At 44.4% G+C, this 26,196-nt stretch overlaps 1 protein-coding gene across 1 annotated transcript in view; it reads right to left on the bottom strand.

Annotated features, from left to right (window-relative positions):
• LOC126412155 (transcription factor SOX-5-like) overlaps positions 1–26,196 on the bottom strand; it is a 264,433-nt gene that overhangs the window by 214,355 nt on the left and 23,882 nt on the right. The window contains exon 2 of the mRNA XM_050081615.1: positions 5,488–5,731. Within this exon, the coding sequence (XP_049937572.1) occupies positions 5,488–5,731 (244 nt within the window). The remainder of the gene's footprint in view (positions 1–5,487; positions 5,732–26,196) is intronic.

A 26,196-nucleotide genomic window follows, 5' to 3' on the forward strand; every position in this document is an offset into this window, starting at 1 on the left:
TTACAGACTTTGTTTACTAAATAAAACGAAGGTCGTTTACCGGTAGCGATGCAATTTGGAAGCTATACTTATTTACTTGTGGCGCAGTACGGTATGTTTTTGTTGTACTGTACTCTGACATTAACCAGCAGGGACCGCGAGGCCTGTGAATGAAATGACGGATCTTACCTCAGTGTGAATACATAACTGTCAAACGCAATGCAAAGAAACACTGGCTGCCAGACGCCAGACGCAAGACCCAAACCCTGACCCTCACGCTCTAAAAGTCGCGCACGTGGGTCCGGAGCCACACCGCCGTGAATACTTGTCTTGGGTTGGGATGATTAAATGCGAGAGATAGGCCCCACTGCTGCACATGTGGCGAGGTAGGTCATCTGATGACGCCACATGTTCAACATTTGTCATCCACTTAAGGATACTTCCCGAAATTTGCGGCCCCACGTATCTTACATTAAATTAGTCACCGCAGTGTCATCTGCATGGCTTAAAGGGTTTTTAAACGTTAATAATAAGTACCCCGTATATATTCCTAACTTTAATACTTGGCTTATTGTGTTAAACCTTTAACGTAAGATTACACTACTTAATTAGATTATGACACATCTTAAATATTTAAATGCGGTCAGTAATTATATGAAGTGCAGAAAAACAAATTTTCGTTACCCCTGGCAGCCGTTAGATATGCAACCTGCAACTGGGACTAGCTGGCCGTTTTGTCGTACAGATAGTATGCAACCAGCCTTTTTTCATAAATTTGTTACGGTTTATTGTGCAATTAACTAGTTTTTGAGCCATTGCAGCCACAACATCAGATGCAGGTATTACAACTACATTATTTTCTGGACCATGACGTTTGGGTCGTGGTGCCGACGAAGATAACAGAAAATAACACGTAAGTTAACTCAACATTTTATCCATGACACATTCATTTCGATAATTTACATTTTAGCCAGCTTAAACACATAACACATGTACACACAGTGTTGAAGTCCAAGTGGTTTCAAAGTGAATAAATATTAACTACAAACAGCATGAAGATGGCAGATATCACACTTTGCCACTTGCTATCTTCCCGCCAGCAGCAGGACCCTAGCGTCTAGCTGCACAGCGTCCAGAAAATAATGTGCTAGTAAGACTTGCATCTGATGATTAGCTGCAGTTGCTCGAAGACTAGTTGAAGGCGCAATAAATCGTAACAGATTCTAAAAGCGACTCCTTGCATATTGTACCTACATAACTGCCACTTTAAATCAAAGTTGTACTTAGTCATTCACAATGGATGTAATGGACTCAGTTGGCGGTACGAAGAGTCCGAGTGGCCAATCAAGTGCAAAGATATATCCAGACTGAACATCGTAGGGCACTAGAGGAGAGGGTTGACGTACACATACTCATACTGGTTAACCTTTTGCTGCTAGTCCTGAAGCAAACCACTCCAGCATCTCATGGGAGGACGCTCAAGACATTCGTCGTGAGCTTATTTATACTAATACCTGGGTACCAACAACTCCCAACAGCGTGCAACACTACCTCCAGGTTTGATAATGTCTTCATTTCGACGTGGAAGTGAGTACACAAGTTTCTTTAAGTATGCTACATCCAACTGAAGTCATTTATTTATGACTAGATCCAGTAGAGTTACCAAATTGCGTGTATGTCGACTGGTAAGTTTATTTTATGTTCCAAACGGTTTCAGATAATGGCTATGGGATTAAGACGGAATGATTTAGCGGCCAGTCAAGGTACGATGCTCCGAAAGTCTACATCGATGATGTTTCGTTGAAATCTGCAGCAATTTGCGGAAGGGTTGCACTTCCTTCACGTTGGGCGATTCTCTTGAGTCGTAGTTGGTGCCGTTCTTGCAGGATCTTTTTCCGGCCGCAGCGATGTCGGAGATGTGATGTTTTACCGGATCCCTGATATTCACGGCACACTCGTGAAATGGCCGTACGGGAAAATCCGCACTTCATCGCTATCTCGGAGATGCTGGTCTCATCGCCCGTGCGCCAACTACAGCACCACGTTCAGCTCACTTAAATCTTGATAACCTGGCATTGTAGCAGCAGTAACCGATCTAACAACTGTACCAGACACTTGTCTTATATCGGCGTTGCCGACCGCAGCGCCGTATTCTGTCTGTTTATTTATCTCTGTGATTGAATCCGCATGTCTGTATCAGTTTATCTAGGGCTTCAGTATAAAACTGCACGTCTTCAGCAAGCCATACAATATGGACACTGGACAGTAGCTGACTGGAGGTTTGTCTTTTGGTCCGACGAGTCATATTTTGCCTAGTTCCAGTTCGGACTGGAGATGGTTCTGTGACTTCTTTTTTGGGGGGAGAGAGGGGAAGGCGGGATGTATGATAGGTAAGTGTTTGTTCCCCAACTTCTAGATCTTCATGACGAGTATGGTATGAACTATCCCGTCTTTCAAGACGACAACTGTCGTGTCCACGGAGCTGCAGGCGTACGTTCCAGTTCTGACAAACAGTCAGGCAGCCTATCGACGTGTACGGATATGGAGACAACCTCACGAGTCCATGGACCCTGCATGTCAGCAGGAGGCTCTGTAATGGTGTGGGGCGCGTTCAGTTGGAGTGATATGGGACCTCTGATACGTCTAGATACAATTCTGACAGGTGACACTTACGTAAGCAACCTGCCTTATCACCTGCATCCATTCATGTCCATTGTGCATTATGACAGACATGGACAATTCCAGCACCATACACGTTCGAAATCGCTACAGAATGGCTCCAGGAACACTCTTCTGAGTTTAAACACTTCCGCTGGCCACCAGACTCCCCAGACATGAACGTTATTGAGCATATCTGGGATGCCTTGCAACGTTCTGTTCAGAAGAGATCTCCACCCTCTCGTAGTCTTACTGATTTATGGACAGCCTTCCAGGATTCATGGTGTCAGTTCCCTCGAGCACTACCTCAGACATTAGTCGAGTCCATGGCACGTCGTGTTGCGGCACTTCTGCTGCTCGCGGGGGCCCTACTCAATATTAGGCAGTTGTACCAGTTTCTTTGGTTCTTCAGTGTATGTGCCGCTGTGAACAGTGGCCCTTTGCAACGTACCTGACTTCAAATGTCTATTGCAAGCAACTCCATTCACAATGTTTGTTCGGAAACTTATTGAAATGGACATGAATTCACTGACGGCAGCAATTTGAGCTGCTTTAGAAACTGATTATCACTGACGAGGTGTGACATTGCCTCCAGGCCCTGTCGGGTATGACGTTTTTATGGCTACTATTATTGCGAAATGTTACATGGTTGCAGGTTGTACAGCATTCCTTGCAGACACAATGGATAGTCTGCACTGATACACCAACAAGTAGGTCAGCAAATTCATTCTGTGGTCCTCTGTACGCCCAAACACAATAAATCCTTAGAAAAGAGTTATTGAGTATTTTATTTACGTAAAAATCGAGGCCGTGAACTGTGTTGAATCTATCCGTAATGTATGTAAAACCGCAATATAGGATTCCAGAAAAATGCACTGAAAATGGCTTTCACATTAAAGTGAAACTCGTCTAGAAAATAGAACAATAATTCAGGAACTTTCCGATGTATTGGGAAACGTTGCCAGTAGAGCGTACGGACTATTGGCAGACAAGAATTTCTCTTCTTCTTTTTTCTCGAACGGTTGATGTTGCCTCCTCTGAGTATCTGCACGACTGTAACTTTACGTGTATTATTGATGATGGACCACAATGTGATTCGTTTACGTACGATTTGGTTTTGGTTCTTCTGACTTGTTTGCGAACTGCAGTATAATACCGACGAGGTCGTTAACAGTGGTCTCGTGAAAAATAATACAGAAGTTTTTGATTCCTTTCACCATTATCCATTATGACACACATAAATAAATCAGCCTTTGTAATTACTGCAGAAAAAGCCCACACCAGAAAATCTAACTTTATTTTTCTTTTCATTACCGGCCGCCGCCCTTAAGTGTTAGCATATGAGTACCATGCAGAGAAAGTGGGTTCAAGTCCCGGCACTTCCAAGGGATTCTTCAGTAGCTTGAGGACTGGAATGGGATGCTCTCACCGTTTTGAGGCATTTGTGGATTAAAAAAAAAAAAAAGAGCGAAATCAGTTAGCCCGTATCTGCGCAGACAGTTCTAATACTGAGCATCTGTAACACGAATTAAGAAATTCAGCAGTTGTTTCATCCACTTACATGTACCTGTTTTCTACATGTACTTATGAAGTATCATGTATTTATAGTAGTCTTCGAATAGACCAGTTGGTACTTTGGTCATGAAGGATGTAACAAAAGAGTTTCCCATTCTTGCCGCTTACTGGCCAGCATTCAGCTTCCCTTCAGTACTTATTAAATCACTCGTGTTGTCAGATTAAACAACGTCCCACGACGTGGCGGAGGAAGTGCAGTTCGACAGCTGAGGCCTATCAGAAACACACATCTCACGTAACTTACAAGCTACAGCTAGCAAGTGTGAAACGATAGTTTTAACAGGTTATTATAGTTCGAGCTATAATTCGACAAATATAGGCATTCGCAGTCAGCTGTTTCTCACTAGTGCGCTGAAAAGAAATTCACATAATAAAGGATAAACCAAAGTGAAAGGAATCGACCACGCACTGCCAAAAGTAAATCTTGTAGAACCAAAAAGGGGTAAAAAATGTAGCAGGACAACGTCGCTTACAACGATATTCAAAATGTAAACTGGGGTCATGTGGAGATTACATTTTACTCTCTTGGAATCTGTTCGTCGGTGTTTCCTAAAAATAAGATTTCCTTCTCCATATTCGACGTCTTTGGAAGAGTAGTGAAGCCTTGGGCACTACTTGCAGCTGCTTTCCTCATCCCTCCTCCTTTTTATTGTTCGATTAGCTAGCCATGTCTACAATCCTCACAAACACAGTTTTCAACGAGATTTTTCCTTTCTCATTTGTCTCTTCCGATATAAATTTAACTGCACGGCATATAACCACATTTGCCCGATTGTGAAGATTTTTCCATGCGTCTATCGTGCGTAAGGACTGCGGTGCCATGCCGTGTTGCGAAGAGACAGCCACAAGAACACAGGTTCGCAGGCGACAGGCAAGTGAAGCGGTGACCCCTTAGGAACGACAAGGTGGATTCGCCCAGCACTCACAGAAAAATTCCTTTCCTCGCATGTGCCAGCTTACTTTGCATCAGCCCTACTGGAATGAGAAATAGCGGCCACAGTGTCGAGAGTTGACAACAAATGGGAAATCGGTGCCCAGAAGCAATGTCCTTCCACACCACACCCAAACGTTGTTGTAGATTAGAAGTTGATACAGCGGCCAGCCAGCAACAGGTGGTCCTCCGGACATGATAGTAAATTTACTCATCTTTTCGAAATGCTAGAGAAGCTGAAGTTTACTCTGCTAGCGACTGATATGCGAGCATCGAGTTGTGTGACACTCGAATTTTATCGCTGTACGTGGTGTTAATGTAGAACAGGCGGTGGCCGGACTTACCTTGTGCTGCTCTTCTTGTTGTTGCTGTTGTTGTTGTTGCTGCTGCTGCTGGTGCTGGTGGTGCTGCTGGGTGAGCAGCTGCTGGCGCACCATCTGCAGCTGCATGATCATCTCGGAGAGGCGGCGCTCCTTCTCGAGAAACGTCTCGCCGGCCAGCACCTGCGTCAGCGCCGCCGCGCCCTCCAGCACCCCCACTGGCAGACACCCGCCCCCGCCGCCGCTGCAGTCGCCCGACAGCTCGTTGCTGCAACGACACACATACATTGCTGTCACTCGTCTCTGTACGTCTGCAGCCAACACAGTAGTTACCTGTATCACTAAACGGCCAACCCGGTTCATGCTTCTTGGTATAAGCGGTAGTCAAATGAAAACGAAACAGATGGAAAAGTAGTAAGTAAACTGTTTATTATTTCAAAATGCTGCAGACATGTTGCCAAGGCTGCTTCGACTACGCAGCGGAAGTTTCGCTGGAAAGCCCTTACTCATCCTCCATACAGTCCCGATCTTTCCTCATGAAAGACATCCGTGGCCTCGAATTTGCATCGGACGAAGAGGTGCACGCCTGGTGCGATCATGGTTCCACAGAAATCTGCAAACATTTCTCCATGAGGGCACTGACCGCCTTGTCTCTCAGCGCGATTAATAGTTAGGGCGATTACTTTTGAAATAATAAACAGTTTACTTACTTTTTTCTCCATTTGTCTCGTTTACATTTCACTGTCCCTAATACAATGCCAGTTGCATATTGCCTGTGTAAAGGCTTCCAGGACCAACAAAAATGTAATTTTCTGTTTTTCACATACAGTATAATTATTGCCCGAGTTTCAAAACTTTAAATGCTGTCATAATCTCATGTAAAATTTTTAACACAGAAAGATAAGTATTACGGTTAGAAATTGTGTATGTGTCGTGAGGCACTGTAACTCACGACGCGCAAATTACCCAGATTATGTTCATCCATTGTATGAGAAAGCGATCACTTTGCGACTTGCAAAAACTTTACACATAATTTCAAACCTTTTTTAAACTTTTTATCGCTTACATACTGTATGTCAAATATTCAAAACATTAACTCTTCTGTAAAGTTATCAGACGCTCGAAACTGTTTAATGCACGGAAGTTCCGTTCGTGAGAGAATCGAGGGTGGGAGGTTTACAAGTAAGACCCTAACCCACACTGACAGAAATGGAAAATGCTAAAAATATGAACGCTTTGACGAAACAGTTTAACAACATCTTTTGGATATGTTGATTAAAATTTCATTCGTGTGAGAGCTTATTTGCGGTATTTTCAGTACAGAAAAAACACACTACTACAAATGAAAAATGATGTGAGGGATGATATCTGTGAGGGATGATATCTGCTGGAACATTTCAGTATGCACAGAGAATAGGCACGCGCAGATCATCGCTTTCTTTCTGACTTTGAGGTAGGTCGAGTCATTGACGTCAGGAACATGCAAACATCATACCTACTTATCGCACGGACAGATGGTAGTAGCGCAATGATTGAAAAAAAAAAAAAAAAAAAAAAAAAAGGCTCTGAGCACTATGCGACTTAACTTCTGAGGTCATCAGTCGCCTAGAACTTAGAACTAATTAAACCTAACTAACCTAAGGACATCACACACATCCATGCCCAAGGCAGGATTCGAACGTGCGACCGTAGCGGTCGCTCGGCTCCAGACTGTAGCGCCCAGAACCCCACGGCCCACCATGATTGCAGATAGAGGGGTTACGGCATGGCCTTAGGACAATAGTGTGACAAGAACAGTAGGTACAGGTCCTTACAGAAACACTAAAGCATAAGATCGTTGGATTGTTGGACTGGCGGACGGATGACAATGCCCGAAATCCTGGCAGAGGTTGCAGGCAAAGTACCACTACGATCCGTCAGGAACAGGTTACTGGGAGCTGGGTTGAAATCTCGAGAGCGTCTTTTACCGCTGACGCCGCGCCACTAGAGACTTGCATGGTGCAATGCCAGAGTCAACTGGGACACTGGGTGACATTCTATGATATTCAGCGATGAGTCTCGCTTCTGTATGGGGCTGTCAGATCGCCGTCAACGTGTGCGTAGACAACCTGCTGAAATGTCATGGGATCAGCGATTCTCGAGACCCATACCCCTCTGGCTTCAGGAATCATGGTGTGGGGAGCTATTTAATATGACAACACGACTGATTTAGTAATTTTTGAAGGGAAGCTGAATGCTAGCCAGAATGCGGCAAGAATGGTAAACTCCTTTGTCACACTCTTCACGACCAAGGTACCTGAACGGTATATTCGAAGCTATTATAAATACACGATAGTTCAGAAGTACATACAGAAAACAGACCCACATCAGTGGACAGGGCATCTGTAAAATTTCTTAACTAATGTTTTAGGTGCTCAATATAGGCACCGTTTGTGACGCAGCAACTGTCAATGCGTGTGCCGAATTTATTGAAGTTACTGACACGAATCGCCCAGCAAGGCGCGTTAAGCAGCTCAAATGGCTCTGAGCACTATGGGACTTAACATCTGAGGTCATCAGTCCCTTAGAACTTACAACTACATAAACCCAACTAACCTAAGGACATCACACACATCCATGCCCGAGGCAGGATTCGAACCTGCGACCGTAGCGGTCGCGCGGTTCCGGACTGAAGCGCCTAGAACCGCTCGGTCACAACGGCCGGCATATAAGCAGCCTGCTTCGGAAACCGGTTCACTTGGTTGCCTATCTGCAGGCATTCAATGGGACAATACAGAGAGAATGCCACTGTTATGTGTCATTTTTCTGTACGTTTGTAGTTCTCGTGCTATCGTTCTCTGAAACGCAGAGGTTCAAAATGGTTTAAATGGCTCTGAGCACTACGGGGCTTAACATCTGAGGTCATCAGTCCCCTAGAACTTAGAACTACTTAAACGTAACTAACCTAAGGACATCACACACATCCATGCCCGAGGCAGGATTCGAACCCGCGACCTTAGTGGTCGCGCGGTTCCAGACTGTAGCGCCTAGAACCGCTCGGCCACTCCGGCGGGCAAACGCAGCGGTATTTGTGAATAAACCTGTACTACTATTTCAAGCGTCTGGATTGCTGTACCGTCATCATTTCGTCAAAACAGATATAGATACTGTTAAATCGCCCAGGAAATTGTTTCCATGAAGCCAATTAAAAATTTTCTTTTATCCTCTTCTGCTTTTTGATGATTTCGCGGTGTACTGTGGGATTACTTACATCGCTTTCCATTCCGTAAACAGACTGTTATGTGCGGAAGAGAGGCAGATTTCATGACGTCTTTTCTGTGGCGCATTTTTTCTTGGCCATTGTTCCTTTTCTACGCCAGTATGTCAATTACCAATAACATAAACGCAAGTAATAAGTTTATTGAGGAAAATGTGATTATGCAAGTATAGCTTTTCAGTAAATTTAGTCAAAATGAACTGCAGGGGATACGCGTATGTAAGCAATTAAAAAGACAAATATTAAATTTATGTGGTAGTAAGAAACAAGCGCAGTTGAAAGAAAAGCATTAGTTACAATACTGTAGCTGTCTCTAGAAAGGCAGTGAAAATGGAATGCAAAATAAGCTATACTCTAATCCAAGACTCTGGATTAATCTTTTCAAAAAGCGGGAAACGTTTAAAGTATTTGATAAAAGAAAGACATAAATTACAATTACGTCAACAAGGAAACTGAAAGATAACACAAAACAACGCAGTGGTCCACTAAGAATGACTGAACTGAATCACAAAATTAAAAAGAAGAAAAAGTCGTTGGTAGAAAGAATTGCGTGAACACTTGATGGTGTAAACACAGTGTCCAGATTTATTAAGAAGAATAAGAAGGTGAAAATGGAGGCTAGGTGGGTGGTAAAAATTTCCAAGTGAATTATTGTCATAAAGGTCAGGCAAGCAAGATAACGAACGAGGCGATGGTGCTTGGATCTCACAACAGAAAATTTCTGGTTCACATTCGTGTGACATTTGCCACAAGGAAGTAATGAGAAAGTTATAAGATTAATTCACGTGAGAGTAACACTAAGTTTTGTGAAGGTTAAAAGCATTGCTCGACCAGCGCTGCAAACTTTTTATCAAAATTAAAAATTTATTGGCATTCTCTATTTCGGCTATTAAGCTGTCGTCAGTAACAAATCTACCCTGACAAGCTTTTTTCTTAAAACTTAGCGTGTGTATGCGCCAACTGACAATTTAGCACAAGTACACTAGGGGACATGTCCGTCAGGAGGACATTTTTACATCGACAGTCTAAAAAAACTGTCAGTCGTATAAGAATGTTGACATGTAGCTTGAACTTAATACGTCAGTTTGTTCATAATGCACGCCATGAAGTTGTAGACTGTCAGTACACAAATTGCCTCCCAATACACGTGTTCGCTAATGTACATTACGCATAGGTATGCTAAATTAGAAAAGTGGTCAGTGCAGAAATTTATTGAGGCGTATGTATGCTAGTGTCACTTGCCACAGGCTTAAAAGCCAAGACAGGGCTGAAGTGAATGGCAATGAACTTTAATTTTGGGAAAAAGAGTTTGCAGTATCGGTGGAATAGCCGTTTTAAATTGAACGAATTCTTATTGGTTGTGTAATCCAGCGTAACGAAAATCATGATATTAAGACCTAAAGTAGATTTTGAAACATCAGTAATGAGCTGTTTAAAAATGGTGAAGTGCCAGTTGTCATTAATCAAGTTATATTGAATTGTTTCTCAAATTCATTCGGAATGCGAACGTGTTAGACACTATAATCGTCCGAGGCATACAAAAGAAGTTTATATTACATGAAGCCTGTCAGTTTACTGACGATCACATCAAAGGAAGTACTCAGCATTAGCATAATGTGAACGAGATGCGAACACATCCGGAATGCTGCGTTGTCCCGCGATCATAAAACCGGCTACACAGCGCAAAATGCGGGGGTGGTGACAAAAGTGAAAGCTGATGCGCCTTACCTGGGATGAAGCCGCGCGAGGACGACGAAATCAGAGAGACAGTAGGCCGGTGCAGCTGCGGGCATTCCTACGACGCGGCCGACAGATGTGTCTGGCGCGGCGGGCCCGAGTAAGTGGAGGGACACGACACAATGATCCGCCGCACAATGGGTCAGCACAATGGCGTGACGTCAGGTCATCGCGGCCTCACAAAGAGATTCCGGGCGAGATGCGCGGCCTTGGGGGACACGGGACAAGCGCGGGCGGGGGCGGATTACCGGGGGCACAGTGCCCGCCTGCCCCTCAGCTGCCTACAGCCGAGCCACCACTGCGGCGCAACACCCCGCACTCCCCTTGTCGTTCAATGCCAGACAAGCAAGGCACACGATAAATGTAACACCTTACCGTTTGTCAGAGATGCTACACCATACAGAACGCACACAAATGTTGTTGTGTTCTTCAGTCCGATGGCTGTCTTAATGCAGCTCTGCACAGTATTCTACCCCGTGAAAGTAGTTTCATGTCTATGTAGCTAATGAACCTGACACGCAACTGAAGTATTCCTTGATGTCTCAGGATGTTTCCTATCAACCTATCCCTTATTTTAATAAAGTTAGGCATACAGCACTTTTTTATCCGATTCAGTTAAATACTTCCAGGAAATACTTCCTAGCAGTCAAATTTGTGGTGAACATATCTTTTTTCCTCTTTCATAACAGCTTTCCTTGCTGTTACCTATCTGCATTTCATATTCGCCCTACTTCTGTCATGTCAATTTTTTGCTGCCAGTACGAACAGCTCGGCTGCTACTTTTAGTAACTCATTCCCTAGTCTAATTCTCTCAGTATTATTTGATTTAATTTCTTTTATTGGTCTTACAATTCCTTTACCAGCATTAAGGAAATTGTAATTTTTTCGGCAAATCTCAAATTTTGTACTCATTCTTTCTGAATTTTAATTCCCTTTGCAGATCGCACTTTGGTTTCCTTTACTAACTGTTCAGTCTACGGACTGAATAACAAAGTGAATAGGCTACAACCCTATCACATTCCCTTCTCAATTACTGCCTTCTTTTCACGTCGTTCGACTCTTGTAAAGGCAGTCTGGTTTCTGTAGTAGTTGCAGGCAACCTTCCGCTCCAGTATTTTATCCCCAATAGCTTCAGAATTTCAGAGTGTGTCAAGAAACATTTAAAATATTGAAACTGAGTTATGAAATAGATGTAATTAGCTTTAGAGAATGATAGTGCTTATTTGTGTTGGGTAACGACCGGTGATCAACCACGTTAGACGACTGTGTGAATAGTAGTGTACGAGCATGAGAGATCGGTGCTTGGAAGATCGATGAGCGCAACCAGCGCTGGTGCCATATGACCAAGTTGCGGCGTTTACTCGGAGCGAATGGTTGTCTTTCTTCACTGTGGTTTGCCCCGTCATCTGATCGTAGCCTGTGCATGGTGTATTGATACGAGTCCGTCACTGTAATGTGCAATTGGAGGAAAAGAACGCAAGAGAACCAGGCAAGTCATGATTCCGGCAGTGGATGCTCACAAAATGAGATGTCAGTACAGAATCGCAGACGCTTCTATTGGACAGAAATGATGAACCATGACTCCCCCATCTCGAATGTTGCTGGAGCACAGTTACAAGTATGCCATTGCCCGCCATCCTTACAGATCGCCTGCGTTCGCTTTGCCATGGAAGCACGGGATACGCTTAATGCCTTGTCTCCCATCTCCGTCAGCAATCTGTGCGGCTGTAGAGATCATGGTGAGCCGATTGGCAACAAATCTCTGTCTGCCTCTCCTCCCCCTCTCTCCCCTCCCGCGTTTCGCCCACAACGTGTGATACGGTACAGACTTATGTTGAATGAACGCCTTAGTTGCTTTGGCGAGCGTATGTTGGAAGACTCTGCCTATTCAGAAATGGTGGTATTCAGAACATCGACAATTAAATCTGGAAATTGTTATAAGTAATGTGCAATTATTGCATTCTAAGCTACGAATATTTTTTTCCTTTGCTGATCATTCACTTGACTTGTCTTTTTCTGAATAATTCTAAGATTCTACCTCTTGACGACTCATTATGGCGCTTGCTAGTAGCAGAGACAATCGACGTTTGTACTCTAATAGAAAATATTTGGGATGTGATTCCCAAATACATAACCAAAAACACAAAGCAATGTTAAGTTTCTCTAAATTTGACTTCCATCTTTTCAGGGAATGGCAATAATCGTTTCAGAATTAAACAGATTAGGAGTAGTTAATGACAAGAGGAAGACAGGTAAAGAAATAACCTTTGGTAAGTTCCGTCTTCTGCTCCCATAATGTGAAAACGTTGTAAACATTCTAAACATCGAAAAGTATAAACTGGTCTCCTGTTCTCTTCTGGTGGTGGGGAACCCTCAAGCTGCCTTCCATTACTCATGCACATGTCCATTTGCCAAGGAGGCATTTGTTACAGAAACTGGAAGATCGGTGTTTTACGACCACTCGACTTAAAGCAGACAGCGCGGGGCGTTTGCGGGCCAGATCTTAGCCTACTGCTGATATACGACGCTGCCTCTTGCTGGCACACTCTACAGCAGCTGTCTGCTGGTACTGCACACCTCCCTCCTCAAGTACTTCGTTTCCACTGGTTGCCCTTAAAGTCAGCTTTCCTCCACAGACCAGCAGGCTCGAGTAAACGGACCTTATCATACATACAATGCACCAAGGCGGAAGTAACGTACATGTGGGTACGAAAAGGCAGTAAAATAATACCAGCAGCTCGTCAGTAAAGCCTACAGTATAAAAAAGAGGTAAACACAATTGTGGCTTATTTCATGCTCGGGCCCTTTCTAAGTTAAGAGATACTTCTTGAGAGACGGAGTTTAATATCTTTGGATTATGCTTTAGGCGAGACAAGAGACTAGTGACTATTTATAAAGCTTTTGGAAACTGACTGGCTGGGGAATAGGCCAGCAGTCAATAGTTTGGTGCAAGGAAGTCTTGGGCTCTTTGCTATTTTAACCTCTAGAAAAAGACAATAGGCAGTAATTTTGTTTTGTGTAGACTTGTGTCCTTCTGGCTATAGCGTTCGTCTTGGTGGTCCACTGACTGGAAGTCAAGACTCCCGACTAAGCTGACGCCAAAACAAGTAAATAACTATGAAATTACAGTTAAATTAATACCATTAGCTGCTGGCGGGCGTTGATATACATCAACGGGGACAGTTGAAAATGTGTGCCCCGACCGGGACTCGAAGCCGGGATCTTCTACTTACATGGCAGACGCTCTATCCATCAGAGCCACCGAGGGCACAGAGGACAGAGCGACTGCAGGGATTTATCCCTCGCACGCACCCCGTGAGACACACATTCTCAACTTATAGTCCACACACTACATTCGTAGTGGCCCTGCCATTGTACCCATCACTAGTGGTAGACAATCCACCAAGCCCCGTAAGAGTTCAGGCAAATCGTGTGCATTCGCACTGAAGGAGGTCATTAGCCGGTTAGCCTTAACTATATGAAGATGGCATTTCACTTTGGTGTGTAGACTGTACAAATCTGGCGATATACCATACGTCTTTCGGAAAAATAACTTCCACACAATTCCGCAGACTGCAAGAGCTGACAATTGCGAGAATTACCACACAATAAGCTTAACAGTTCATGCATCCAAGTTGCTGACAAGAATAATCTACAGAAGAATGGAAAACGAAATTGAGAATGTGTTAGATGACGTTCAGCGTGGCTTCAGAAAAAGGTAAAGGCGCCAGAGTGGCAATTCTAACGTCACGGTGAATAATGGAAGCAAGACGAAAGAAAAATCAAGACATGTTCATAGGATTTGTCGACTGGCAAAAGCGTTCGACAGTGTCAAATGGAACAAGAGGTTTGAAATCACGAGGAAAATAGGGGTAAGCTAAAGAAGAGACGAGTAATATATAACATGTACAAGAGCCAAGAGGGAATAATAAGAGTGGAAGAACAAGTACGAAGTGGCCGGGTTAAAAAAGAAGCAAATCAGGGCTGTAGCCTTCGCCTCTAGTGTTCAGTCTATACATCGAAGAAGCAATGATGGATATAAAAGAAAGGTTCAAGAGTGGAGTTAAAATTCAAGGTTAAAGGATATCAATTATAAGATTCGCTGATGACATAGCTATTCTCAATGGAAGTGAAGAATTACAAGATGTGTTGAATGGAATGAACAGTCTACTGAGTACATAATACGGATTGAGAGTAAATTGAAGAAACACGAAAGTAGTGAGAAGTAGCAGAAATGATAACAACGAGAAACATAACATTAGAATTGATGGTCAGGAAGTAAACGAAGTTAAGGAATTCTGCTACCTAGGCAGTAAAATAACCCGTGACGGGCGGAACAAGGAGGACATAAAAAGCGGACTGGCGCCCGGTTAAGAGGGCGTTCCTGCCGATATGTGTCTGCTAGTATCAAATACAGGCCTCAATTTAAGGAATAAATTTCTGAGAATGTATATTTGGAGCACAGTATTGTGTGGCAGTGAAACATGGACTGTGGAAAATCGAAACAGGAGATAATCGAAGCACACAAAAATGTTGAAAATTAGGTGGACTGATAAGGTAAAGAATGATGAAGTTCTGCGTAGACTCGGAGAGGAAAGGAATATATGGAAAACAGTGACAAGAAGAAGGGACGGAATGACAGGACATCTGTTAACACATCAGGGAATAACTTCCATGGTACTAGAGGGAGCTATAGAGGATAGCCGGCCGGTGTGGCCGTGCGGTTCTAGGCGCTTCAGTCTGGAACCGCGTGACCGCTACGGTCGCAGGTTCGAATCCTGCCTCGGGCATGGATGTGTGTGATGTCCTTAGGTAGGTTAGGTTTAAGTAGTTCTAAGTTCTAGGGGACTGATGACCACAGATGTTAAGTCCCATAGTGCTCAGAGTCATTTGAAGCATTTTTATAGAGGATAAAAACTGTAGATTAAGACAGAGACTGTAATACATCCAGCAAATGATTGAGAGCGTAGGTTGCATCTGCTACTCTGAGATAAAGAGGTTGGCACAGGAGAGTAATTCGTTGTGTATCACATCAAACCAGTCTTGATGACCCCCCCCCCCCCCCAAAAAAAAAAAAAAAATAAAAAAAATAAAAGACTTCATATGAACTTTAATTTTTGAGATTTTATTGTTTTCCTTATTTGTCCACGAGGTACCATAACGGAAGTAGTACTCCTTGACTCTTGGAACCCATGCTGTCTGTGACAGTAGCCGGTACGTGATATACAACAGCTCTCTTGCAGCGTCTGGCACAGAAATTTGATGGACGTTTCCGTGACGCTCTTGTGCTTACTAAAACGCGCCGCTCTTTTTGAATCTTCTAGCACATCGATTCGTCCTCGCAGCCAATCAGGGGTTCGCGTAGTCTCTCCTCAATTTGAAATTAATTCAAAGTATGCCTCCAATTTTGTAAACCAAGTCAGCATCCGACGAAGATTTGCATGAGAAAGTAATCGTTGCTCACTTGAATGTAGCGTATGAAAGTGGAGATTTATGTCTTAGAATGATGCCACCTGCCCGCTACTGCACCAACTGTCGATCGTCTGCAGGTTTTCTTGTTTGTTGTAACCTCACTATAGATAATAGCATCGTCCGCTACCACCGTCACGGGGTTTGCGACGCTCCAGTTAGGCATATTTTTAGATTTGTTTGACTTACGTGTTATACTTTCGGCTACGTTTTCAGCGCAAAGAAAATTAGTCACACCTGCCGCTAAGTTGCTATTTAGTGGTCTTCATTCCGACGACTGATTTGGTGCAGCGCTCCAAGCCAGTTTATCATGTGCAAGACTCATCATCTTTTATAACTACTGCAACCTACATCTATGTGAAGCTGAAATTTTTAAATTTCAATGGATTTGCTCAATTGTCTTGCGACGAATATGTCAGCTATAGTTAAAATTTGCACGTCTTTACTGAGTCAAATCTTGCGATCCTCTACAATTTTATCACCCCCCCCCCCCCCCCACCCCTCGGAAAACTCTCACACACTTCCCTCCATTAGCGCCAAAGAAAATAGCTAAAGATTATGTAGATAGATCGGATAACTGATGTAGAGCACTAAATGGAACTGGGGAGAAAAGAAATTTATGGCACAACTTCACTAAAAGATGTGATCGACTGATAGGACAGACCCTGAGGCATCAAGGGATCGTCAGTTTGGTAGCGGAGGGGAGTTTGGTAAGTAAAATTTTTTGAGGAAGATCAAGGCTTGACTACAGTACGCAGTACAGTACGCAATTGGATGTAGGTCGCAATAGCTTTGGAGAAAGGTAGAGGCTTGATAGGCTTGTGTGGAGAGCTGCATCAAATCAGTCTTCGAACTGAAGATCACATCGTTCATTGCTATGACAGTCCGAGAGGGGCTATATCTGTGTATACGAAAGCAGTTTGGCGACGATCCGCCAAGACGCGGAGCTTCCGCCGGTCTGAGGTTATCAGGCAGCACTTTGCTTGACCGGGAAGCCCCTATGGCTGCGCTACACGGCACTAGGGGGTCGGCCGGGACCCAAACTCACAACGAGGTTTGGTGCCGGCGCTATGCAGGCGCCCTCCTTTGGGCGCAATCTGCGCTGTCGCGTCGCGGGACAGTGCGGCGTCGCCGGTGCGCGCGCGCCCGCGCCTGAATAATGCAGCCCCGGCCGGCGCGCACAAAGCTCGCCCATAGTGGTCGCCGTGAATTATTCACCTCCCAGGGGACGCGGCGTGGCGCGGCACACTCCGCCACCGCCACACTTGTTCCCCGCCTCTTGGCGACGCCGAGAGCACAGGTGCCGCCACAACTTCTACTGTTACCTCGCGATCTCTGCGGTGGACTCAGCACACTCTGCAAAACAAGCAGCAACTGTGGAGAGGCATCAGGCATTCAAGGAACGCGATTCGTCTTGCCGTTCTTCGCATTTTCTGAGTTGCAAAGACTGGAGCCTCAAAAAGATACGCTTAATGAAAAAATAAAATTAAAATAAAAAAATGGAAAACAGACAAGTGCGAGTAAGACTGGCGTTCTGTTTGTTCCGTAAAAACTTTATTATGTATACAGATAGTTCATCTACAGATTCTGAAAAGTGGGTTTGCGAGTATCAAAATACGACGTCTATTCGGAAAGTAAGATCTGATCGGTCGCGACTACAGTGAAAATCCACTGAAGCTTTGCATAGATGCGTTGGGCAGTGTCTCTAGCATGCCCCTCGATCGCATCACGCCGCTCTTTCAAGTTCTGAGAGCACTGTAAGCACGTAAAGATGCCTGGAAAATAGCGTCTGTCCACAAAAATGAGTGCCAGTGAGATATTTCACCTGATTTCATGCAACCCACGCAATGTAACGGTCATGCACTTCCTTCTTCATGACAATTCTCGGCCGCACACTGTAGGGACAATGAGGACGCTCCTGCAGCGTTTTCGATGAGAAGTGTTTGATCACCCACTATACCGCCGGGACTTGGCTCCCGCTGATTTCCATTTGCTCATATGAGCCGCTGGCTATGAAGACAACATTTTGGCACAGACAACTAACTGTAGACCAGCGTAGAGAATTGGCAGAAAGCACAGTGATCTGCCTAGTATGATGATGGTATTGGAAAGTTGATGCAGTGCTGCGGCAAAGTTTTCATTCGTAGTAGCGTCTATGTAGAGAAGTGGCTAAAAGGTACAGCTAAATGTTGCAAATAAAACATTTTCGATTTTCTCTGTGGTTTCCGTTTCGCGACCGATCGGGCCTTATTTTCCGAATAGCCCTCATGTTTGATACAAATGCCAGTCTTTTGAGTGCATTGGCTTAGAAGCTTAAATTCATCTCGCCGCCAAGGGACAGTAGAGCTTAGTATATGACATAAATTTCAACTTCGTATCTTCGCCTATTGCTGAGAAGAAGGGGTCTTAGGAAAGAGAAAAATTGCAAAAAATACTTTTTTATGTGGTATAATTACAAATTGACAATTTTCGGTTTTCTCCTTTACTTGTACTGTGAAACTTTGCCTCTTGCTAAATTTCATCATTCTAGGCCAGCGGGAAGTACGCTATAGGTTTTGAGGAGTGAGTTTTCGAGTATCAAAATGTGTGACATAAATGGACATAGCTTCTGGTTGCACTGACTTAGAAGTTTCACTTTTTTACATCACCAAGGAACCGTAGATTTTAGTTCTTGACATACGTTTCAACTTGATTCCTGCAAATACCCTTGCGAGAAAGGCTTCTTAACAGACGGACGGATAACAAAGAGGGTTCCGTTTTTATCGACTGCCGTACGAAAATCTAAAAAGAGAAAAATAACGTGGGAAGAGAACATGGGACCAAACATAATAAATCTCCATCAGTGTTTTCTCACAAAACCTGTTCGTATAGCGTAACGCGCAGTGCGCTAGCTTTCGAGATCGAGGGATGTGCCAGACACTATTCTAATCTGCGCAGTGGGTTAACGATCATGGACTGATATACTGGCCCTCCTCTGTGCGGGTTTTAGGCGGGTACACATGCTCTTTTAGGCCAAGGCTGAGCTGATCCCCATCTTCCGTCTCACAGAATACGATATGGAGACAGTTAAGGCATGATAGCACACAAAACATGGTTTGCTTCGTTAACAGACACATTGGCGTACACGGCTCCTTTCGTGTACGTTGCCTTGACGACCGTGGCGTCAGGATGGGCAGACCACAGAGTTTGATGATAAAATAAAATTTGACAGATCCTGAAATAAATCGGACCCCGTACGCCTCCGTATAAACGCAACGGAAAAGAAAGAAGAAGAATACGCTCTCACAGATCGGAATATGTGCCAGAGCGGGACTCAAACCTGGGACTTACGCACCTTGTGGCCAAGTGCTCCACCACCTGAGGTATCCAAGCGCAACTGTCGACGACCCGTCCTCACAGCTGTACTTCCGCCACTATCTTCCTGCCTGCTTTCCAAACGTCACAGAAGTTCTCCGCCGTGCTTAGCGGGTCTAACACTTCTTGAGGAAAGGATAGGCTATTGCGGAGAAATCGCTTAACCACAGCCTAAGAAGATAGAAGAAGAGATACTGATGAAAATAAGGCTGTGAGGGCTTGGATAGGTCAGTCGGTAGAGCACTTGCCTGCGAAAAGCAGAAGTCCCAGATTCGAGTACTGGTCCGGAACACAGTTTTTATCTGTGAGGAAATATCAAACCAGAGCAGAGGGAAAATTCATTGTGGAAGAGATTCTTTCATCTATGCACAATGGCAGCTTTCCTCAGCTGTGTGAGAGTTGTGTCCTATGTTATCTATTGCTGAATCGACTACTTTCTAACAGAAACAACCACGGAGCGCAACTTCTCCACCTTCTTACGGGCGGATCACTACCCATCAACACTCACTTATTCTCTCTCATGAGACGACACTTGTGAGAGGTTTGGAATTCAACCAGGCTTGTCATCACGCCATCACCTCTCCTCTCCTCACCGACCAAATACTAGCAAAAACAGGTTTTCCACCATCAGGAGTGGTATCTGCTACCTTCAAGTCGAGCTCCACAGCATAGACGTACGTTACCGACCACGGCTACGGAACAGTACTAGCTGTTCGGCAATCATGCACCTGCTGTTTCGAATAGGCGCCTAACTGAAAGACAACGAAAAGCTGTGTTTTAGAAATGACAGCTATAAATCTCCAAAAGCTGCTATATCAGTAATTCTTTATTTCAGTCACAGATCATCACCGACGTAGTATTTTAAAAATGGATAGGAGGGCAGCTTGTTGACATCAAACTTGCGAAACCTATTCCGGGCTGTTTCAAACAGCTTATCTCGAAAGCAATTGATAACAGAACACAGTCATTTTTTCGTTCAGAATGGTCCATACTGTAATGTCTCAGCACATATCTGTTCCTCCTGAATCACAATGTATAAGCTGGAGGAAGTAGAGTAGTTTTAGAGCCTATCTGAACCACTGATTTTTTAAATTTACCTGACAAAGCTATGTGCAAGGAACATTGTTTGTCTTGGAACGTTTCTTACTTAAGTCCCCTGAAGTATCCTTAGTATACTCGAATCATTTCCCTGTTGTTAGCACCTGGCTGGTATTCGGGTTCAAATCCACATCGATCCATTGAGGTTTTCTGTGATACCCCGGTTGATACCAGACGCCATCATCGTCAAATCCGAGCTTGCCCTTCTTTAATGATCTCAGCGTAGACGGCATACTGAAAAATAATCTTCCTGTTCCTCCCGTTACAAACGACGAAATGGATTATTGCGGGATTTTTCAGGTGTTAATGCGGTAAAAGAGATAATAACGTTTGAAACTTGGAGATACAGAAACACGCTGAGAATTATGTGGACTAATAAGTAAGGTGAGAGAAAGATCTCTGCAGAGTCGGAGAGGAAGGGAATGTGTAGAAAAACAGTGAGTAGGAGGATAGGGTGATAGGAAACGTGTTAAGATATCAGGAAATAACTTCTGTAGGGAACTCTAGATGGAAGAAAATGGCTCTGAGCACTATAGTACTTAACGTCTGAGGTCATCAGTCCCCTAGAACTTAGAACTACTTAAACCTAACTAACCTAAGGACATCACACACATCCATGCCCGAGGCAGTATTCGAACCTGCGACCGTAGCGGTCGCGCGGTTCCAGACTGTAGCGCCTAGAAACGCTCGGCCACTGCGGCCGGCTAGATGGAAGAAACAGGGGAAGACAGAAATTAGATTGTGTACAGCAAATAACTGAAGGCGTTGGGCGCAAGTGCTAATCTGAGATGATGAGGTTGCCACATAATAGGAAATATAGGCGTGCAACATCAAACCAGCCATAAACTGGCAAGAACCATAGTTCATCCATTCAGCGTCTACCTGCAAGATTAGACTTACTATATCTCTCACGGAGACGCGTAAGCAGTATTTCTTCCCGCGCTTGATACTTTAATGGAACGGAAAGATACCCTACTGATACAAAGGGGTGTACTATCTCCCGTTCACTTCGAAGTGGTTTGCAGTATTCGTAGATTGCAGATGTAAAGGTAGCGATGTGTTATCTACGAGGGAGAATGATAAAAGTTGGTTTCAGTTTGGCTTTAGTTGGCATCAGACGTCCATCGATTAAATCATTAAATACGATGTTACAAAGCAACAATACACCGTGGTTCCGTGGTTCCATGTCTTCTTCTTCTTCACAACATGGAATGCGCTAATTGCCCGTTCCGTCTTCAATGACTTCATCTGCTCCCCGGTCGCCCTACATCTCTCTTTCTTATTGCTTTATAATTTATTACATGTTCAACTAATCTGTCTTCCCTCAATCTATTGATGTGTTGTTTCCATTTTATGCATACTTGTGCTTTTTTTCTTAGGTATACAGTGTTTGTTAAGTTCTTCTTTTATAGTGTTTCGTGTTTGACTCCTGGGGGCACATCCTTTAACTTTCTTTAAAAATTTCGTTTCAGCCTATTGTATTTTTCTTTTGTCTTTCTTAGTTAATGACCAAGATACGCTTTCGTAAGTCCGGAGTAACCATTACTTTATAAATTTTAGCTTTGTAAGGAATGAGAAGGTTCTCCGGAGAATCGGCGAGGAAAGCCATATGCTTAAAACACTGACAAGAGGAAGACATCACGGAATAACTTCCATGGTGCTAGAGGGAGCTGTAGAGGGTAAAAACTATGGAGGAAAACAGACTGGAATACATGTGAAGAGGTTGGCACAGGAGAGTAATTCGTTGCGGGCCGCATGTGACCAGTCAGAAAATTGATGACTCAACATAAAAAAGAACCATTCTTGTCTTGTCACCCAGTGTTCTGTATATCGTGCCAGAACACTGGGTGACAGGACGAGGGGGGATACAAAGCTAAGGTTTTACAAGGTAGTGTCTACCCCTATTCTAACGTATGGCAACATATCTTGGATATAAATTGAATACGTTTGGCTGAGACGAAATTTTTCAGCAAAGATAGAGGATGTACCCCGAGAGATCAAATACACAACAATTTTCAACGTAACTGACCATTCCTACAACAAAAAAAATTAGTCAAGGAGATTCATTTTTCTATTTATTGTCAGAGTTCGCGAAGTAGTCATTATACACTGGAATGCAAGGAAATATTTGTGAAACACTCTGTGCAGTGCAATTTAACGAGTTTGAGAAAACTCTAAATTTCTTAAATAGCGTCCGGGTGTATGCACTATGCTGGTTTGTTAACATTTCAAACACCTCAGTAACGTCTGAGAATATTCAGAGGCATAGGCCTACCTGGAACCTCAGTTGCCGTATGCCCTTAGATTCTACGGATCTGTGCAAACAGGCTTCCAAGAAAGAGTCAGAGATTCTTTGAATGTGAGCAGTATGTTAGTTTAATACAAACGTCGCGTCTTATTGACTACATAGGATAGCCTTTTTATTCAGCGGCGAGATGCCTTCGTAAATAATCGATATTGAAATAAGTACGCGTAACTTCCATTGTATGCTCCGCAGAGGGCCGCGCCATTTCGCAGGCGCGTTATATTTAACTCGTGTGTACAGCGGTCTGTTTAGCGGCAGCATAACTTAATGTAGCATTAAAATCAATAGACGGCCAATTATACGAAACGAAAAGCAGAGGGCCGGGAACTTCAAACACGCGGGCAGCGACAGGGAGCAGCTGTTGGGCCCGCGCTGAGTAGCTGACAGCGGCCGCGAACAAGGGGCGCGCTGTTGGCGTAAGCGCGCGCCAGAGCTGCATTTGCCGCGGCGTTTTCAACGACGATTTGCGCTTGTCACGAACCGAAACACTGGCCCAATGTAAAAGGGAGACTTTCAGTTACACAGGGGCAAGAATAAAACACAAAGTATCACTGAAAGAGGTGGCATACAAGTGACGTCAAACTGTCAATCTGTTGACGGTGTGTTGTACAACATGGAACATGTTTTTGGCTTGCGTATTATGACGTTTTTGGATTATGACGTTTTTGGAAACGACAACCGTCTCTATATGGATGAGCGTTGATTTTGCAAACAGAAATCTTTTGAATCTCGTCTCACTCTATATGTCCATGACATCAAACGGGCCGTAGAGGTCGGCGCTGAGGTGGGTACTGTATTCTTTCTTTGACTTCCGGAAAACAATCAGTGCAGTTCCACCCTGGGTCCAGAAGATACCGACGGGAGCGATCTAAAATAGAATGACCAAATAAAAGCAGTCATAGGAAATTCCGATATAATACTGCCATTTGTTGAAAGAATCCCAAGAAAAATTGTCCACGAAAGAAATAGCTTACAAACCTATCGTTGGACCCATTCTTGAGTATTGTTCGTCAGTCTGCATGATCGACAGAGAAGGTACAAAGATCTACGGGTTTCGTCACGGCGCAGTTTAGTAAGCACGACAGCATTACAGAAATGTTTGTCATATTTCGCGGGCAGGATTGCACTAGAGGCATTGTGCAACGCAAATATGTTGTTATTAATATTTCGAAAGCATACACTGATGAGCCAAAACATTATGACCACCTGCTTAGCCGGCCGGAGTGGCCGAGCGCTTCTAGGCTCTACAGTCTGGAACCGCGCGACCGCTACGGTCGCAGGTTCGAATCCTGCTTCGGGCATGGATGTGTGTGATGTCCTTAGGTTAGTTAGGTTTAAGTAGTTCTAAGTTCTAGGGGACTGATGACCACAGAAGTTAAGTCCCATAGTGCTCAGAGCCATTTTTGAACCACCTGCTTAATAGCGTCATGGCCCACCTTTGGAACTCAATACACCAGCGATTCTGCGTGGCATTGATTCGACAAGTCCTTGTTTTATCCGGAGGTATCTGGCACCAGATTTCTATGCTTAGTTCACGCAGTTCCCTTAAATTACAGTCGGTGGTTTGTGACCAGGGGTCGCCGTCCGATATGTGTTCCATTGGGATGATATCAGGCTTATTTGATAGTCAAGACATCATGTTAGTACACTTTCATGCTCCTCAAATCAATGTAGCAAGGTGGCATCAACTATCAAGGCATGCAGGTTGTACACCATAATGATTACGTAGTCAACAAATGTCACGATGCCTTCCATCACTACCACAGGTCAACCCAGGTGAATGTTCCCCATCGCGTACGATAGCCCCCATGGGCCTGCGTCCGGCCGCGGTTCATGTTTTAAGCAGCCGTTCGCCTGGATTACGGCGAATCCGGACATGACCACAGATGTGTCATACCAAGAACCATGATTCATCGGATCAGCGTCCCATTTCCACTTAACAACAGTCTAGCCTCGATAATCTCGTACCCACTGCAGTCGTAACTGTCGATGTCATTGGGTCAACATGGGAACGCGTAGGGGTCGTCTGCTGTGGAACTGCACCTTCAACCATGTGCGAACAACTGTGTGCTCCGGATCACTTGTGCCTGCTCCATTATTGTACTCTGTCGTTAGAACTGTCGCATATCGTCTGCTATCCTGCTTTAGAGAGTGGGTAAGACCCCCACTTTCACATTCTGTAACGAGGCGTGGACGCTAAAACAGCCTATCGCCTATTCGTGGTTTCAACGTTTTTTCAACACTTCCCACAGATACTTACGAGAGTAGCATGCATGTAGCCGACAGAGTCTCTTACGTTACTGAATTACCTCATCTGTGGCCCATGTCAACGCTAGAATGATTTCCCATTCGTCTCTGTTCAATTTATACAATTTCCTAACCGCGTCACGTGACCACAACGCCGCCGGGCGACATGCGGTCACGCGGTGGACAGTCATAATGTTTTGGCTCATCAGCTTGTGTTTCAAGAAGAATTAGGCAACGTACTACTTCCTCCCGCATTCACCTCGTGAAATGACCGCGACGGCAAAGACAAAAAGATATTAGAGAGTATGCCGGCACTAAATTGATGTATGTGAAAGATTTCAAGATGGCAGTCGAAAATAGTCGTTCACATATGTATCTCATGCGATCTGGGCTAAATATCACTTCTCCAGTCAGATTATTATATTTTTCATAATAAGAGATCGCTCTCCTACCGACAATGCCAGGTAACCAAAGTGTTGTTTGTGTTTAGTGTTGTTGCCAGACCTGGCAGGTTATATAAGAGGCGTGAACAGCGTCGTATGTTGAGTGATCGCTGTGAAGGACACGTAGATGGTGCGCACTCGTGTGAGACACCGCTATCAGCACGTGACAGAGTTTGAAAGGACCCTCACTCTGGATCTCCATCTAGCCGACTGATCGAATCGTGCTATTTCCACATTCATGAGGCAGTCGAATGTGACAGTGGCCCGATGTTGATCTACATAGGAACGTGGTACAGACGTATTCGTCGTCGTCACGCCTGACCACCACAAGGGAGAATCGCCGAATCGTGAACCAAGATATCATAACCCCTTCATATCTGTGACTGCCATCCGAGAACAAGTAATGGATATTCTATAACATTATCTGTCATCCCTCACCATTGGCCCGAGGCTAGCAGCAGCCGGACTAGGGAATTACAGTCCCATGTGCAGACTGCAGTTGGTACCACAACACAAGCTGCTGCATTTGGTGCCGCGATTGGTTAGTACGGACTGCTGATGAGTGGCGTTGCACTGTTGTGGTGTCGTCGGAAGAACGACGTCCCAAGACAAGGGTGGTACCTCGCGGTGGAACCACAAGTAAGCACAGTAGCTGCCAGAAGCAACGACGAATGAGAGACGTAGGCGTAGACATGCCCTCATGAGTTCTACTCGCCACCGCTGCAGCATGCTTACTCCCGTCAGAGCGGAGTGCTACTCAGCCCAATCTGCAGTCATCGCCAACGACGACAGTATCGTCTCTCCACAGCCAGCAGTGCTTGAGT

Source organism: Schistocerca serialis, chromosome 7 (genome assembly GCF_023864345.2).
Source record: "Schistocerca serialis cubense isolate TAMUIC-IGC-003099 chromosome 7, iqSchSeri2.2, whole genome shotgun sequence".
Lineage (NCBI taxonomy): Eukaryota > Metazoa > Arthropoda > Insecta > Orthoptera > Acrididae > Schistocerca > Schistocerca serialis.